The following is an 18116-nucleotide window of genomic DNA, read 5'->3' as shown; positions in this document are numbered from 1 at the left end:
TTTTCTGCCTGAGTAGCTCCCACAAGAATATCAACTATTTGAATCCTGGTTAGTTTTGATTAACAACTTTATCATAAAGGTTGTATATATTTAGATTTATATTTCTTTATTCCATATTTTATATTCTATATTCCATAACATTCTATTAGGATGTTCATAAGTACTGCATTAAATTTTAGGTCACATTTAGGCAATATTGACATCTCAATAATTTTAAATCTTCCTATATTAAAGATAAAGTCCGTTTAACTTCTTCATATATACATATATGTGTATATATATATTTCTCAAATGAGTTTTATGTATTTCTTAATATACATTTTATTACATATGCATTATAAAGTTTTTTCCTAGGTATTTTATACACGTAGTTTCTATTATAGATACAATCCATTTTATTTTCTAACTGGTACTCGTCTATGTTATTGTGATAACATTGAAAATGGAGAAAGGAGGAAATATATAAAGGCTTAAAACTGAAATAGAGATCTTGGGGCAGATGATGTGCAAAAATAATTGTGTTCACCTGAATGTACTGGATTGTCTTACTGACTTTTATAGAGGTCTGTAGACTTTGGAACAGTTTATGACAATGAAACTAACCTCTTGGACTTTACAGATTTCAGTTTCAGAAGCAGCAGAAATATTTAATGTCTGCTTCCAGCTTAGGAAAATCAGCTGTCCAGAGGTTTTCCAGAACCCCCAAACTTTTCCTGCACTGATCTCCTCCGGCCTTTTTATTATCTGAAGAGGATGAGGCAGGAGAATTAAACACGTTTAAGTAGATTTTATAATGTGTTTGCTTTGTTTACAACGGCATCAAACATTGATTTAGTTGTGTACCTGTTGCGGTTTCTCAGAGCAGTTCATCGGATGTTGTCAGTACTCCATCTTTTCCAAGTGAGGAGTATTGTGTCATATTCATTTTTTTTAAAATCACAAAATCTATACTGGATACATTCCTTTAATAAGAAAGATTTGGACAGTATAGTTATGTATAGAATGAAATGGGAAAATTTTTATTTATAATGCTTCCTCTGGTTCCTGCCCCAGAATCAAGTGAATAGCTTGGTGTATGCTCTTCTCTTGATCTTTCTATGCTTTTGCATATATTTATATATTTTGCACATATATTTATATATTTTTTGTTTTAACACAAATTTGATTATACTATATATATTATTTTATAACTTGCTTTTTAAATTTAGGGCATTTAACTTGACCACATGATTATATTTTTCAAATAGTTTGCTTGTATCGAGATGGTCATATGATTTTCTTTGTCAATGTTGTGAATTACATTAAAAGATTTCTTAATTTTGAACCATTCTAGCTTTCTCTTGACAACCCTTACTTGACTGTTATGCATTAATTTTTTAATGCACTAATGAATTCAGATCTGGCATTTAATTAAAATTTTATACATCATGTTTTTTTAAATGTGAAATTGGCTTGCTAAATATTTTTGCTTATTTATTTGGACTTTCCTTGTCTAATTTATTACCAGAATTATTCTAGTTTAATAAAATAAGTCAGGAAACTGTCCACATTTTTCTATGTCCTGAAAAGATATAGATATATAATATGAGAATATTCTATTCCCCAAATTATCTGGGTAGGATATTTTTTTTTAGGGAAAGATTTCTTAGCCTCTGGGAACACTGTAGCAGAGCACTCATCACAGCATACTGCCCTTGTCTGGGTTTACTACTAGACTAAGTTTGTAGAAGGCAAGAATATGTCTAATCTGTAGTCTGAGTTCCTCATCTGGTAGATAATAAATGCATATTGGATGGTTGGATAAATGTATGACTAAAAGAAGAATGAATAAATGGCTGATAATTATGACCTTAAATTCTTCTTGGAAAACATTTGTTATAAATAGACAAATAATACTTCCCTTCCTTCGCTTTATATAATCCTAACTGTGCAATTATTACAGGAACTCTGCAGATGGCGATATAAGTGCTGCTGGAAGCCTGTGACAGATACCAATGTCCCTAGGTGCTTCTTCCCCAGGAACTGGGGCTATGAAGTCCGTGATGGTACAAAAAATACAAGCACAGGTGAGCACTGCCCGAACGTTGCCCAAGGGAACAACTCTCAAAGACCAGATAAGCTGACTGCAAAATAAAGGCTAAACACTTCTCTCTCTCTCTCTTCTCTCTTCTCTCTCTCTCTCTCTCTCCCTCCCTTCCTCCCTCCCTCCCTCTTCCCCTCTCTCTCCCTTCCTCCCTCCTCCCCCACACCTCTTTCTCTCTCTCTCTCTCTCCCTCTCTCTCTCTCTCTCTCTCTCTCTCTCTCTCTCTCTCTCTCTCGGCTCCCTCCCCCATCCCTAGGTTTTACTGCCCAACTGAAAAGGTTGCCATCCCCATCCCTGTTTGGCAATGATGTCAGTGAAACCCTCTTCGAAGCTGAATTTCAGACATCCAATCGTTTTCATTTCAAGGTTGGTTCAGCAGTTACCGCCGAGGACTCCCCTGAAGAGAGCAGAGCTCCGCCCTGGCTCCCCGCACGGAGGCTGGAGGCAGCTCTGTCTCTCTCTGTGGGGGTCTCCGGATGTGATAAGCAGACGAATTTTGAATTTGATGGGGCACGTGTGATTCGGTGATTTCTTCTCACAAATCAGGAAACAGAGGGCAAAGAATGAGCTGTTCTCATCGGGGGCCGTGTGGGGTGAGACTAGTTCGTGGTTCTACAGGGAAGTGGTCTTACCTGGAGCTGTCCTTTCGGTGTTTCCTCTGATAGATCACTGATCTGAATAACAGACGCTACGAAGTCCCCCTTGAAAGTAGTAAGCCGTTTAATGGGACCGCCAACACCTCCAATTTGAACTATCGCCTCGAGATCACTCAAAAACCCTTCAGCATCAAGATCATAAGGACGAGCAACCAAAGAGTCTTGTGAGCTTTTGGACACTCTACGTGTCTTCGAATATACAGTCCCGATACCATTCCTTCTGACTTTCTGGGGGGGGGGGCAAGCAGATAAGTATGACTTGGGAAAATCTTTGAACCTCAGAAAAATGTCAAAGCTTTTACTACCACTCGCTAATACTTACTAATCTGTCATGATTACAGAGCAAAGAATACTACACTGTCACGTGCTGGTTTGCTAAGTTATGTAAATGTACTTGTGGCTCGCATATATTATGAAATAGGGAATTTTATTATTTGGGATTACCATTCATACTGTAACTGAACTTCACGATTTATCTTTTCCAAATTATTGTTTTCCTGAGAAAATTACCGTTAAGCACCTAAGGCAGCCCGAGTCAGTTTCAATCATAAATTACACTGCAGGAAATACAGGGATCCGTGCTGGTAAAACCTGTATTCGAACCCTGGGACCAGCATGTCGCCAGCCAGCTGGGCGCTGGGCGGCAGAGCGCCTCCCCTCGGCAGTCTCCGCTTCCTTGTGAGGTGCAAGGCTGCGTCTGCTCTCTGCCCACGATCATTCTACCGGAGTGATTCTCCTCTAGAATGAAAGAATCAGAGGCCCCCTAGAAGGGCCTTCCAAGGCAGCCTGGAAGTGGGCGATAACCCCCGAAACAACCGTTCCCCAAGCGGACAGGTCAAGGAGCGGACCGTGTCTTGGCAGAGGCAGCCCTTTGGTGACTGCCGGTCTCATCCCATGGCCCAGGTTGGACACGAGCATCGGGCCCCTCCTGTTCTCCCAGCAGTACCTGCAGCTGTCTCTCCGGCTGCCCAGCGCCAACGTGTACGGGCTGGGGGAGCACGTGCACCAGCAGTACCGCCACAGCATGGCCTGGAAGACCTGGCCCATCTTCACCCGGAACACCACGCCCACCGCGGTGAGGCCCCGCCCCCTGCTGACCGAGCCCGGCCAGGGACTCCTTCGCGCCTCTCCCGAGAGCAGCCGGCAGAGGGCAGCAGCCTACAGCGTTACGGCTGCTGATTGATCATTTTGTCCAGTTTCGATCTGTTTGTGTTGGTGAATTCTTGTTCTTGAGGTTTATAAACTCACAATGGGAATATATCAATTTTTAAAAACATTTCACTTAAAAAATATAATTTAATGACTATATCAGAGCCTAATATATATTAGAAAACACTTCTGCAAAGGAACTAGCTCTGTCGCCTTTACTTGAGTAGTATCTAGGGGAGAACTTCCGCGGGAGCCGCTCTCGTGGAACTTTGTGGACTGAAAAAGGCCTCTGTCGGCAGCTTGAATATTATTCTAGGCCGCTGCTGGTTCAGCGTGTTGCGGAGGTGCCAGGGGTGGCCCCGCCTGGGAGGGTATTAGAAGTGTGCAAGTTCAGTCCATGGCTCAGACCTCCGGAACCAGAATCTGCATTGTAATAAGATCCACAAGGAAGTTACGTGCATTGCAAAGTGGGAGAAGAGCTGGTCTGGAGCCTCTCCTCCTACCTGGCGAAGGATCGGTTCCTCCTTCCCTCCTCCCTGCCTGCCTTCCTTTTTTCCTTTCCAATTATTTTTTTTAGTCTAGTATAGGCAATACTTTTATAACGTACAGTTAAAATATATTACTGGGAAACAGAATCATGCAATATATGATCTTTTGTGTCTGTTTCTCCACTTAACACAACATATGTGAGGGTTCTTAATGTTGTAATGCATTAGTTCATTTCTTACTATTCCTCAGAGCATTCCATCATGTGGGTGTGTTATATTTTGTCCATTTGCCAGTTGATATTACCATTTCAATGGTAACTCTTTGGTACAGTACCAAACTACATCAAGAGCTAACCAGATACATGTTGTGCATTGTGCATGGCTTTTGATTTTACTTGGGGGTGACTAAAAGCATTTTAAACACATGCTATAATTTCTCTTCATCTTTGTCGACAGGGCATGATTAACCTGTACGGAGCTCACACGTTCTTCCTGTGCCTCGAGGACGCCAGTGGCTCCTCACTCGGGGTTTTTCTGCTGAACAGCAATGCGATGGGTAGGAAGCATCTTTTTCTCTTGGCACAGATACATTTTGGGATGCTGCTTTTATAAAAACAGCTTCCCTGGTGACATCACTGTTTAATGGAGGCGTATTGGATGTCCTATGCACATATAAAAACTGGAAACCCAATGTAGGTTAAACCTGTCTGTGAATCCAGTTCATGCCAAAAGTTATTTTATGGAAAACTGCTTCAGCGTTCTCTTTTTGTGGACTGTTCTCTGTAGTATTCTGTAGATAATAGGGTCCATTGATAGACACGTCCCAAAGATACAGAGATTTCAGCATGTGAACCACGCCATCTGTCTGTAGGCTGCCTCCCATCGCCTAGCTCTTCCCCATTCCATGATCTCTCTCTCCCTCCCTCCCTCCCTCCCTCCCTCCCTCCCTCCCTCCCTCCCTTCCTTCCTTCCTTCCTTCCTTCCTTCCTTCCTTCCTTCTTTCCTTCCTTCTTCCAGCTTCGACTATTGCTGCTCTAATAAGGGTTTATTTTTATTTTTAATTGTAGTTAAACTCATCTAAGAAGTTGTTTTAAAATTTTTCCTTCACTAGCAAATCCCAGACATTTGTATTTTTATGTGTCCAGATGAAAATAGAATTTATTCTTCTTTTGAAAAAATTTATTCTTCAGCGGCACTTTACTCATTTGTCATTCCGATAAACTTCAGCAATCATCTGGGGAAATAAAAAGGAACACAGGTGATTTTCATTTCTTTTACGATGAGACTGAGACCATTTGGGGTAGCTCAGGTGTTTAGATTCCAGAGGGGACTATATTTCCAACCACGAGACTGTAACGGCTCTCATTTTAACCCTTTCAGAGGTCACCCTTCAGCCCGCACCCGCAGCCACTTACCGCACGATCGGGGGCATTCTTGACTTCTATGTGTTCCTGGGGGACACTCCAGAACAAGTGGTGCAGGAGTACCTGGAGGTACGGCTTTGTGTTTGTTTATTTTTACTATCATTATTTTTTTAGGTTTTATTTTTTTTTATGGTGACATCGGTTAATGAAAGTCACTAAGTTTCAGCTGTACACTTTAACAGTAAGTCATATATATATATATATATATATATATTTACACTGTATGTTCATCTCCCATAGTTAGATTTCTTTCTGTCACCACATATTTGACCCCCTTTTCTCCGTCTACCTTTCCCCTGCCCCCATGGCTTTGTATCTAGATAGTCATTCTTTATTGCCGTTCTCTCAGATACTCCTTATAAATTAATAAGAGAAAGATAAAGTTTATGAGTAAACTGTAGATTACAGATGCTGGGACTGTGAGTCTTTCATTTATTGTATGTTTATTCTGATCACATTTATTGAGTGTCTTCTACATGCTAAAAAACACCATAGAAGGCTTGAGAAATGCAAAAAGAAGTCAAATACTACCCTATCTTCAAGGAACTCATAGTCTTTCCACATATGATCCATCACTCCAACGATCTGAGGCTGCCAATCAGCAAAGTTTATTCATTCATTCAATAAATACAAATTTAGTGAAATGAAACTATGTAAAAGGAATTGTGCTGTTTATTTTTTACTCAAACTGTAGGACAGGAAGGAACGTTAGACACATTTGCTCAAACTTCCTACTTTACAGATGAGGAACCTCAGGTATGGAAAGGTGAAGTGCTTTGTTCAACATGGCACATAAAGAGAGATGAACTCTAGTCCTAGCGCCAGCGGAGTTATGATCAAATACGAGAAGTAGGACACGGCCTGAAATAATTATAATTGGAAACACCTTATAGTAAATGCCATTAATGAGGCACAAGTGAACTGTATGGAAATTGAGAGGCGTGAAACGGAGCACCCTGCTGAGGAGACTGTCACATGAGGGGACAGGGGCGCTTAGGGAACACTGTAGGACACATCGATGAGATCTCGGAATGATGGCTTGAGTAACTTGTAAACTTGGATTTCGAACGTAGTCCAGTATTTCTTCACCCATCTCACTCTTAACCCTGTCGGTCCTCATTCCTTTATCCTTAGCACTTACTATCTGAAATCCTGTTAAACATTTATTTCCTTTAAGCTCTGTGAGTGCAGAACTGTGATTGCCTTATGCCTCTATCTCCCAAGTGCTTACATCAGCCCTTGCCAGGTAGTCAACACTCAGAAAACATTTATTATGTGAATGAAGGTTATTCTTTCCCCCCCAAGATGACATTGTTATTCAAACATTTTTTTACAAATCCAATTATTGTAGTTGTAGTTGTCAAGGTGCAATTAGTACTTAGGAAAGAAAGATGTGAGTTGTGGAATTTTGCTAATTCCCCCAGGCAATTACTCTTGGCTCTGAGACTTTACAGAAAATGAAATGGAGGGAATGTTTTCCACATCAGACATGATACTGCAAACAGTGTTCATTCTAAATGCTTATACACTTCTTTATCTTGCTAGCTCATTGGACGACCGTTCTTGCCTTCCTACTGGAATCTTGGGTTCCAGCTGAGTCGCAGGAATTATGGTAGCATCGAGGCATTGGAAGAGGTTGTGAACCGAAATCGTAAGGCTATGATCCCATATGTAAGTTGGAACTGCTCTTATCGTGCATAAGACACCATTTCCTATCTTTTATTTTATGCATCTAATTCAACTTATTAGGAAAAATACAGATGGATAGATGGATTTTTTTAAATTAAATTTATTGGGGAGACATTTGTTAATAAAATTGTATAGGTTTCAAGTGTACAGTTCAATAATACGTCATATGTATAGTGCATGCTAAATTACCTTTGTCATCATGGAAAGAGCACAGTTTATAAAGTCAGATGGAAATGATTTGGAATTTTAGCTTTAACTCTTCTTAGCCCTGTGCACCATTAAGCGGGTCAATTACCACCTCTGTATCTTATTTTGCCCCTTAATGAAATGAAAATGTAAGGCTGACTTTTGTGGGCTGGTTGTGAAGAGTGTCCTACATGATGCATATAAAGCATGTGACACAGAGGCTGAACTCCATCGAAGCTAGTGGCTGTTTGAAAGAGAAAACAACACCGGGGTTGACTTGGTCAGCAAGTGCTGATGACTCACAGGGAGTGAGTTTCTCGTAATGACCTTGTATCTTGCCTTTCGGATCTGGCTGACTGATTTGGAAAGTTCTGTGGTTGTAAAGCATTTATGATGTCCAATGTCCACTAGTAAATGAAAAGATAATTGTTAAGTGTACAATATTTGAAAAGTCCCCTTCTGGAGTTCCATAATATGCGGTTAATGAAATTATCAAAACAATTTATTTGGAGCTACAACTTCGGAGCTGTGGTACAAGGCTATATTTGGCTAGTTATCTAAAGGAAGGTATTCTAGGTGGAAATGGCTTGGACCTGATTTTTGGATTTTCCAGTGCCTCCCTTCTCAGAGTAGCAGTGAGGGCAGGCAAAGGGATGAGTTCTTCCTGTGAGAAAACATGGCTGCCATGTTGTTTTTGTGTTAAGGGGAAATGATTATGTATTTTGTTTTAATTCTCCTATGGCTGCTGTCTGCAAACACCCGATTCCAGGAGGAATCAGGCCAGAATTTGCCACATCTGAATTGTTTTGCAAATGCTTTCACACTCGTGGGTAATCTTCATTTGCTGCTATTTTGTAAATGAGGAAACAGAGACGCTTTGAGGTTAATCCCTTTGCTGAGGTCACTACAGCTAGAGCTCAGTAGCTGGACCAGGATTTAAAAGCTGTTCTTTTGACTACACGCGGTGTTGGTTTTAGTTGATCCTCATGCCTCCGATGGGAAGGGACTTTGGAGATGCGGCTGATTCAGAAACAAATGAGCTTTTCATCCACGGACCGGATCTTTCCCAGCACATGGCCGCGGAGGGAACCTGGGTCCTAAATGACTGCCAGTACTGGAGCAGGTGATGCTGTGCTAGCAGCAGGCCACAAGCCACACTCCTTCTTGCCTGTAAGCTAGAGCTTCTAATGCACAGCTACATGAGAAATACTTGCTTGGAAGACCTTTGCATTGTGTGGCAGATGGGAACAAAAGAGCACCTGGAGTCAACAGGTCTCTCACCAAAGCCCCAACGATTCCCCCCACACACACACACACTCAGGCATGTGGCCGCGCATGTCACTTAACCCCATTACATTTCAGTCTTCTCACTAAGAATGACACCTGCTCCTCACAGGTTGGTATGTGAACACAAAAATAATGGGTGCACCAGAGTTTGATTAATTCAAGCTCTATCCCTTTGTCATTTATGCTTGTTAATTATTGCCCCAGTGGTTTTATAAGGCAAGAAGACCGTTTTCTCCTCTTATGATATATTCTAGCTTGATGTTTAGGGTCCAGGTCAGTACATGGTTATAACTTTACCAATGCACTCATTCAAACAAAGATTGAAAGAGCTCCTGTTTTGTGTCAAGCATCCAAGCTCTCAACTTACAGGGATGAACAAGACACAGTCCCTTCCCACAAGTTCTTCCCAGTACCTCATGACATACATCTATCAGGGCAAAGAGCTGTAACTGCAACCTAAGAGCACCTGCATCTCTCAAAAGAGGCTTATTTACTCTTGGGAAGTAGCCGGGTCCTGGGAGTTCCAGGATCACCAAGAGATGTGACATCTGTTTTCATGATCGAGAACCAGAAATATCAGCACGGTAATATTTAGTAGGTTCTAACTGATCAGCACTGTCTTCCAGGATGTCCAGTACTCTGACATAGACTACATGGATGCAAAGAAGGATTTCACTATTGATGAAAAGGCTTTTCATGGTCTTGCAGATTTTGCCAAGAACTTACATGATCAAGGACAAAAATATGTAATTATTATGGTATGTTTAAACACTTATTCTGTTGCTCAGTTTTTCCTTTAAAAATGCAAAAGAAATGCATAAAAACAAGGTTTATTATTTTATTTATTCATTAGAATCCCGGCATCTTAAATGATTCTGACTACCAGCCCTTTACGAATGGAAGTAAAAAGAGAATATGGATCTTGGGAGACAATGGCTTTGTCGTTGGGCAGGTAATATCTCAAAAAAATCAGAATAAGTTACAGTCATTTGGGAAAGTTTGTGCTTTTAATATGAAGACAGGCGGAAGGCAAGTTACAGTATCATTACTTGTTTTCATGGCTTCCAAGCTTTCTGTTATTTTTTAAACAGTAAATAGAACAGTTGAATGGTTAAATTTCAGAAGGATTTACTTTGTAATTGAAATATATTTGACACATAACATTGTATAAATTTAAAGTGTACTAAGCTAGCCCCTAACCCTCTAATGATATGGATAATTGAGAAGTTACATAGCGGTAAAAGAAAGGTAATTTATTCTTAAAATTCTTCTGCCTCATAATTTCAATCTCTTTCCCGAGACAAAAATTCAACTATGATAACGTAGCAAGATGCCCGTAGGCTAATGTGAAACCTATCTCAGCCAATATATTTTTAATTTACATGAGACTTATAGATAGAGCCCAGCTTTATCCCAAGGTAGCAGTTGCTGGCATTGGAGCAGGCTATTGAGGAACCCAACTTCAGGGCAGCTGAGCATTTGAGAGTATTTTAAATCAAATCAGGTAGGCAACCTTCTCTTTCAGTTTTGTGTAGAGTCAGCCCTAGATTGGATTATGGGAGATTTACTAAGACTGGTACTCCATCTGAAAGTTCATGTGTCAGCAGCTCTTGCTGTGCATGGGCAGTTAACTTGGCAAAACTTGTCTCTTCAGGGTTATCAAGGGCCCTTAACCTAACTGCTCACTTAGTCCCTGTCATTGGCTTTGTCAGCAATACTTAATTCTGCTTCCTTTCTTTTTCATTGATTCTAACTTTTCATGAGACAGTAAAGAAGTTGCCTTCCTTCTCCAAACCAGTTCTTTGCTTTTACTATTTTGTTCGAAGTGAGTTTCTAAAATATCAGACAGGCCGATATTCATATACGAGTACAAAATCAGAGTTCATGGTCACATAGAAATTGTTTTATCTAAAAAGTAGATTATCCAGACCCATGGTCATTTCAGTAGTACTCATATTTAAATGGTATATATAATTATATAATTAGGAACTTGCATATGATCACCAAAATTGAATTAGATAAGTTACCTCCATTGGCCAATAAATAGCATGAATCATTTGACCTGAGATGTTGGCAGAGGTAATAGGAGTGGAGACGGTGTGGGTTAATTATAAAGGACTTTGGTCAGAATGACATTTCCTGGGTCTGCTCTGGGTAGACTTGCCGTAGGTGACACCTTTGTAACACCACCTGTTTCTTGAAGTTCAAAATTAGCTCTGTTTATTAGCTGGTGCCCCTCACCTAATATAAAGAACAGGATTGAGAGGGAGAGGGAGAGGGAGAGGGAGAGAAGAGAGAAGAGAGAGAGATTGAGATTGGTTGATTCGTTATATTACCTGAGCATAAAGTTGTCCCTAAATGACAACCTATACATTTGTTGGGGAAATAAGCAAGAGTATATGCACCAAAGCTTGTATCCTGTCAATTCAAATTTACAGTAAATGGGCTATGATTATATCTTTGTGCTATTTGTGGAAACCGTTAAAAGCTAATCTGATAGGAATAGATAGGAAGAGAAGATAGAATAAGAAATATTTGATTTGAGTGAGAAGCACAAAATTTATTTAACCATTTGAAAAATGGTTGTTCATATGCTAAAAAAAAAAAAAGAAAGGAAACCTCAATGTATTATTGATAAACAGAGTTATTCAAAGCAGATTTTATATGACCTTTAATGAACAACACATTAAACAAAGTCAATCATTCTCTTCTAAAATATTATGTAGTTAGACTCTCTAGTATCTTAAACAGTTCTTCCAATTGGCCTGAAATAATGAAATTTTACTTTTTTTATCATAGAAAAAATATGTTTGTTGGCTTTTTATCTATATAATCAGTTGTTTTCTTTTTGTCTTCCTTTGGTTCCTTGCGTCTATTTTATCATTTAATTTTGGGGGGAGGGAGACTCACAGATTTTGATTCTAAAATACTGAGATACATGGGTTTGTGACAGAAGAAACATTAGCCAGCAACAAATGCGTGAGTGCAACATCAAGCAAACTAATTGCCGTAGCCTCCTCCTTTGTTCCGTAGGGGTACCCTGGATGGACGGTCTTTCCTGATTTCAGCAATCCAGATGGTATTCAGTGGTGGAGAGAACAGTTCCAAGAGTTTTATAAGACTCTGGAGTTTGATGGAGTGTGGATCGTAAGTTGTTATTCCAGGATCAAACTTCTTTTGGAAATGGATGCTTCAAGTTTTGAGATGAACTTTGATCCTAAGATGGAATAAACTAATTTATTTGACACTGCTGAATGCTGAGCTTAAATACAATAAATTAGACCCCTCAAGACCCTAGATTTTAATTCCAGTCTGCCACCCACTGGTTATTTCTTCTTGAGAAAGTTTTTCACTTTCTCATTGGCCTCAGCTTCTTCCTCTATTACCTGTCTTTCAGCTTAAAAATACTGTTTTATTAGAAACTGCAGTTCCTATTATTTGTAGCAGTGATTCATTAAAATTTAATCATTAGAGAACAATTTAATGAACCCCTTTTATTTTTTAGAAGCTAGCAGGTGGTGGTGAAATTTCTTAGAAATTTGAAAAATTACCTATTTGTTTACAGGATCACATGTCACCTATTTTTAATTTATTTTAAAGAAATAGATTTGACTTTAATTATATCTCTTTGCCCCACATGGAGTGGAATAAAAGACAGGGGAAATTATAAAATAGAATATTACTCTATCTTAGGTTCTTTAAAACAATACTGAAACAATATTAGCAGCAATAAAAGCACAACCTGTAAGAATCGGCCTTTGGAATGGTATTCCTTAATTGTTTGAAATCAATGTATAAAGGTGAAATGTACCTGTTATCATTTAGAATTAGAAGTCACCTTAGGTACAGTCAAATTCAAAAGATATAACAGAGGTCAAGGAAGCTTAGGAAGATTACTTAAGATTCCCAGTGTCAGTTAATAAGAGATCCCAGATATCTGGCTTTTAGTTCGGTAAACAACTAACTGTATATCACTAACATTTTCCACTCTGTGTACTTTGTGCCTCTGAAGGAAATGGATGAAGTATCTAGCTTTCTCCCGAATTCTGCTCGTGAGTGTGAAGACAACAGCTTGAACTTTCCTCCATTCACCCCTCGTAAGTTTGCACCTGTTTGCTAAGGATGGAGGCCTGGGACATGTTTAAAACAGCCTCTGTGGAACATAGCATGGCCGAGAGCTATTTTACTTTCCAGTTCCAGGGCCCCCACCCCAACCCTCTGCCCACCCTCTCCTGGAGACCGTGCTGTGTTGTTTGGTCTCTGAGGACCTTTTTGCTACTGTAGCCCAAGGGCAAACAAACATGCGGTGAAGGTCATACCCCTCGTGGCTGTACCTCCTCTCTCGAGGCTACATCCTTCCACCTGTTCACATCCTCCAAACCCCTTAGACAGGTGGTTCCATTTCAAACTTTATGAGAATATCAGAGCACTGGAAGTACACACTACCTTCCACTGGAGTAAATCTGTAATCTTGTTAATTTTTTTATGTGTTTGTTTAGCTTATTACCAACAGCTTAAAGAATCAATGGTTCCTGTCGGTCTTTCTTATTTATAAGTCCCATTTCCAGTCAAAGTCAACTTACTAGTCCCTGATTTTGAAAGAACTTGTGTGTTTGTGTGTGTAGATTGATTGATTGATTGGTTATGCTGTGGAAACAAATGACCCCATCTCAGTGGATTAACACAGTGAAAGTTTATTTTTCGCTTACATAATACTCTAGCGTGGGATGTGTGGCTCTTGTCCCAGCAGTGACTCAGGGATCTAGTTACTTCCATTGCCTAGTTCTCCTATCTCAGAGCCCTTTGTTTCCAGCTTCCGAGGGGAGAGAAAGGATAGAGGAAGCTTTATAGACAGGCCTGGCAGTGGGGTGTATTCAGTTTGCTCACATTTCTTTGGCCAGAGTCCAACCACAGAGCATCAGCTAAACTTCAACAAAAATGTGAAACATAATCTTTTACTCCCAGGAAGAGAACGCTGGCTTGGTGAGCATCTGGCCAGTCTCTGCCAGTTTCTTCTGGTTTGTTCACTGACTCCCTTGAGCCAAGGTTTAGCCGTTTTTGTTTTGTTTTATTTTGTTTTGTTTTGTTTTTAATCCCCTTTGGTCACTGAAAGAGTAGAGACCCTTTTAGGATGAATTTTGACTTCGAACCACTTAACTTCCTGTGAAAGCTGCCGTTTGCTCACCCCGCTTATTCCTTATTCTTTATTCTTCTCTGGCTCAGTGTGTCCCCCAATCTTTTTCACTGCGGATCAGTTTATCACACTTGTCTTTTAATTTCTTAATCTCCTCCTTAGCCAAAACTAAGTTTTGTTCATGTGTTTGTTTGTTTGTTTCCTGCAGGACTCTGCAGTCCCATCACTTTCTGCCTCCTTCTGGCACTCGCCACATTCCCCACCTCCCAGCAAGCCTTCTGTCTGCCTACATACATGTGACCGGCTGCTTTGCCTCATAGCTGGTCTGCTTCCCACCTTCTCAGGATTGGACAGTACACGTTAGCGTGAGAAAGATTTAGATAAATAACCTTCGTGCATGGAAAAATTTTAGCGTCCTTTCTTATAATTGCTGTGGTCGTGAATCTCAGTCTGGTATAGCTGCGAATCTCAGCTATTCCAGAAATATAATTTCTTTATATTTTATAATTAAATGTAATGTCTCACTCCAAATCCTGATTCTGTTGGGTTGGTGGGAAAAACTCAACCTCAGTCTTTCCTCGTTCCACCACTTTCTGGAACCGTGCCTCAGACTGAGGCGCTGTGAACAGGCGAGGCTCCGCGAGGGAGGGGAGACGTGGCCCCCGGTGATTGGTCCACAAGGGAGAGGAAGGGGAAGAACAAACCTGCAAGCCACAAGAAAGAAACATTGAGCATTTTCAGCATGAAAGAAAGGGAAAATGCAGTAACGATGGTGCTTTCCTGAGGCAGAATCTGAGTTTTTACTCATGAAACCACCCAAATATCATATCTCATTTTTTTTTTTAATAAAAGGGTAATCTAGTTGTGAGTGCTTATAATATAAGAGTGAATATGTTCCTTTTTCATGGCCCTCATATCCGTGTTTTATACACTCAATTCTTCTTGATTAAATATATGTAGATATAGGTGTGTGTTTTATTTTATCTCAGATCAACTGCCCATTCTCTGGGCTTATTTCTCAGTTGCCAGCACCATTTTTTTGTGAGCTCGGGGGAATGCAAATTGAGGGCAGAATTTAAAAATCTGGAAAGGATTTCGTCAGGCGGAGCCTGGCGAGGATGTCACAGGAACCAGGAAGCAGACGCCTGTTCCGCTGGTTGATCGCGAGGTGCCTCACTGACGCGTCTCTCCCCGCACAGGAGTTCTGAACCGCTCCCTTTTCGCCGGAACCCTCTGCATGGACACCGAGTTTTCCCAGAACTTTCATTATGATGTCCACAGCTTGTACGGCTACTTCATGGCAAGAGCCACCGACGCGTAAGTGCTTGGCTTTCCCCACAATTCCAGATGTGGGCAGCTGGCAGATGGGAAGTTTCCCTCGTCATCTCTAAATGTGTCTTTTTGAATATATTTTGTGATTACAGGGACCTAGAAACTCAGATCTGACAGGCAACTTAAGAGGTCTTATCTAATCTCTGGGTTCTGTGCAGGATGGTTTTTGATTGGCTCATGACTAAGGAACCTAATGGTTTTAAGGATATTGGTAGGCAGTGATGTGCGAGGTATTTAAAACCCTAATTGGAAGTCAGCCCTTGCTTGGGTCCTATTACTGAATGTGCTAGGTAGGGTCGCCACACTGGGCTTGCTTGATTTAGCAAATAAAGATAAAAGACACCGAGTTAAGTTTGCGATGGACATAATTATCCTAAAAATTATTCATTGTTTGTATGAAATTCCGGTTTACCTGAGTGTCCTGCATTTATCCGGCCATGTTATACCACACCCTCCTGCCTTCCCCGCTACTGCCTGCTCCCGTCTCCCTCTCAATTCTCCCCTCTGCCCCAGACGCACACACACCCAACCAGTGTCAACCCCACCACCGCCACCATCAGCACCGCCCATCTGTCTAACAAAGACAGATGCTTCCTGCAAAGCATTCCGTCCTTGTTATACCTTGTCACGTGGATCTTTTGCTGATAACTTTGTAAATGGGGGAATAGCTCCCTGCAAACCGCCCCCACCAAGGTCCTTCCTTGGAAGGTGGTAAAATACAATCATTGCACCTAAGAGAGCAAGGAATACTTTGAAGTATTCAAAGAGCTTAAGAAGATTTTAGTTTTAGATTTACAAAACAGATGGGGAAGCCGAAGTATTCAGAGAGTTGTCAGGGCCTTCCAGTGGCTTAGGAAAGAACGTCTTAGATTTTCTCTGCTCGTTTTGTTTTAGTGTTGCTAGGACTCGGTGGTCCCCACCAAGGAATGGGGGCAGAGAGACTTTGATGTGCTTTGCGGGGCTTTTCTCAGTCCTTTCGTTTGACTTCACTGACCATCCTTCGAAAGTTTCGGTTGAGAGACGCCACTCCATCCAGGCACCCCTGCTCTCTTTCCATTTGTCCCTTCTCAACTTCCATATCTGGATCTTTTTCATCTACCCTCCATTACTGATAAATCTGAGGCGTCAACATCCTGGCTTCTTTTTTCCTTCACTGCCAATGCATAGGTACTTTATTCCTTGTCGGTTTTTACTGTAACTTATTCTAATAATTTTTAAATTTCCAATGCTAGCTTAGGGGATCTGATGAATTATAGACAGATCGCGTATTTTGTGTCCAGCACCATTTTGCCCTCGCGACTTAATATTATGCTGGATTGTCCGGGTGACGGAGAGTCCTTGTCCAGTAAATGCCAAAGTTTTCGTTTCGACCAAAGAAAAGCTTCAAGAAGAAAGATGCACATTTCAGATTTCGTTATCTTCTCATTTCCGACTTCTATCCATCTTACTCCGTCTTTCCTGGGAAATAAACTAGATGAATGAGAACCCCTTGTTCTGATCTGTTTCAACTCTTAGATGCTTCTAAGAATGGAAGATGGGGAAAGAGTGGATAAATGGCCCAGGCAAGAAAGCAAGAGGAACAGAGGGCAGGAGGCGGGAAAGGGGTTTTCAAATTCCTGTATTGCTTGTGTCTCCGTGTGATAAAAGTGCTGTAAAATCATGACAGTGTTGGTTAATATGTTCCGATAGCTCTGGTTAATAGGTAAAAGGTCTAAGTTCCCAGAGGACAGTGGCAATAAGTGGAACTTGGCCTCCGGGCATTAAGCAGAGTTGGTTAAAAAACAGATAAGATTTTCATTTAATAGGATCTGGGCATCAGGAGAATTTAAGTCATAGATCTGATGAATATTTGGCTCAACCTGGGAATATAGTTGGGGACCATAGACCATTCTCTGGTCTACCCAGATAATGAAATTCACTTACATGTGAGCTAAAAGCAGAAAGAGACCAGATCCTATCTGAGATCAAGACTTGACCATAAATAGGTCAAACCTGAGGAATGCAAAATAGAGACTTAAGGATCTTTGAATTATATTTTTCCTCTAAGTTGGAAAAAAGAAAACTAGATTGTTATTTAATCTGAACTACCATAATCGCCTGACTCTAAACCGAAACCAGAAACTCAGATAACTTCATCTTCCTTTCAGTTTCATTTTATACAACCTGAATGTGTTTCTTTCATGATCGACGATGGCAGAGTGCCATAAACCTTCTAGCCAGTGGTAAAGGCAAAGGTTCTGCTAGTCTGTGTCAAGGACAGATGAGGATAAGAGTTGGACAGTGAGGCCTCTCCTCCACCCTACCCCTGATTTCTGGTCATTAATGGTCAGAATGGACCACTTCACTTTCTGAAGCCAGACTTCTAGTTCAGAATTTTCTCCCTTTTGCCATTTTAAGTCATTTCGCATGTACAGACTCCCCATCACATCTTTGGGAATACGAAGAGGGGAAGCACTGGTGGCTGTGATAGTGTCTGTGAGGAGAGGTACCTGGTGGCACACTTGCCTCTGACCATCTATTGGAAGGAAAGATAGCAGAGCTCACCTGCAGAGAGTTAGAAGCATTGCTGACTCCGGTATAACCATCTCGTAGCTGTATTATTGTTCGCCTTTGGAACTCTAAAGGGAAGTGTGAACTGCTTTTGCACGGAAGAAGGCAGGGAGAGGCATTTCAGTAAAATTTCTTTGC

General features: G+C 40.8%; 1 protein-coding gene across 20 annotated transcripts in view; it reads left to right on the top strand.

The window, feature by feature from the left end:
* The window catches only part of LOC107516970 (probable maltase-glucoamylase 2), a 74241-nt gene that overhangs the window by 10192 nt on the left and 45933 nt on the right, over positions 1-18116 (top strand). For all 20 annotated transcript variants that reach the window (XM_036230786.1, XM_036230782.1, XM_036230781.1 and 17 more), the window contains 12 exons: positions 1943-2066; positions 2340-2449; positions 2749-2903; positions 3643-3814; positions 4833-4932; positions 5757-5869; positions 7346-7471; positions 9589-9720; positions 9816-9914; positions 11996-12109; positions 12975-13059; positions 15296-15413. In XM_036230786.1, the coding sequence (XP_036086679.1) occupies positions 1943-2066; positions 2340-2449; positions 2749-2903; positions 3643-3814; positions 4833-4932; positions 5757-5869; positions 7346-7471; positions 9589-9720; positions 9816-9914; positions 11996-12109; positions 12975-13059; positions 15296-15413 (1448 nt within the window). The remainder of the gene's footprint in view (positions 1-1942; positions 2067-2339; positions 2450-2748; positions 2904-3642; positions 3815-4832; positions 4933-5756; positions 5870-7345; positions 7472-9588; positions 9721-9815; positions 9915-11995; positions 12110-12974; positions 13060-15295; positions 15414-18116) is intronic.

Source organism: Rousettus aegyptiacus, unplaced genomic scaffold (genome assembly GCF_014176215.1).
Source record: "Rousettus aegyptiacus isolate mRouAeg1 unplaced genomic scaffold, mRouAeg1.p scaffold_m13_p_13, whole genome shotgun sequence".
Classification (NCBI taxonomy): Eukaryota; Metazoa; Chordata; class Mammalia; order Chiroptera; family Pteropodidae; genus Rousettus; species Rousettus aegyptiacus.
This window is presented reverse-complemented; position numbering and strand designations above follow the sequence as displayed.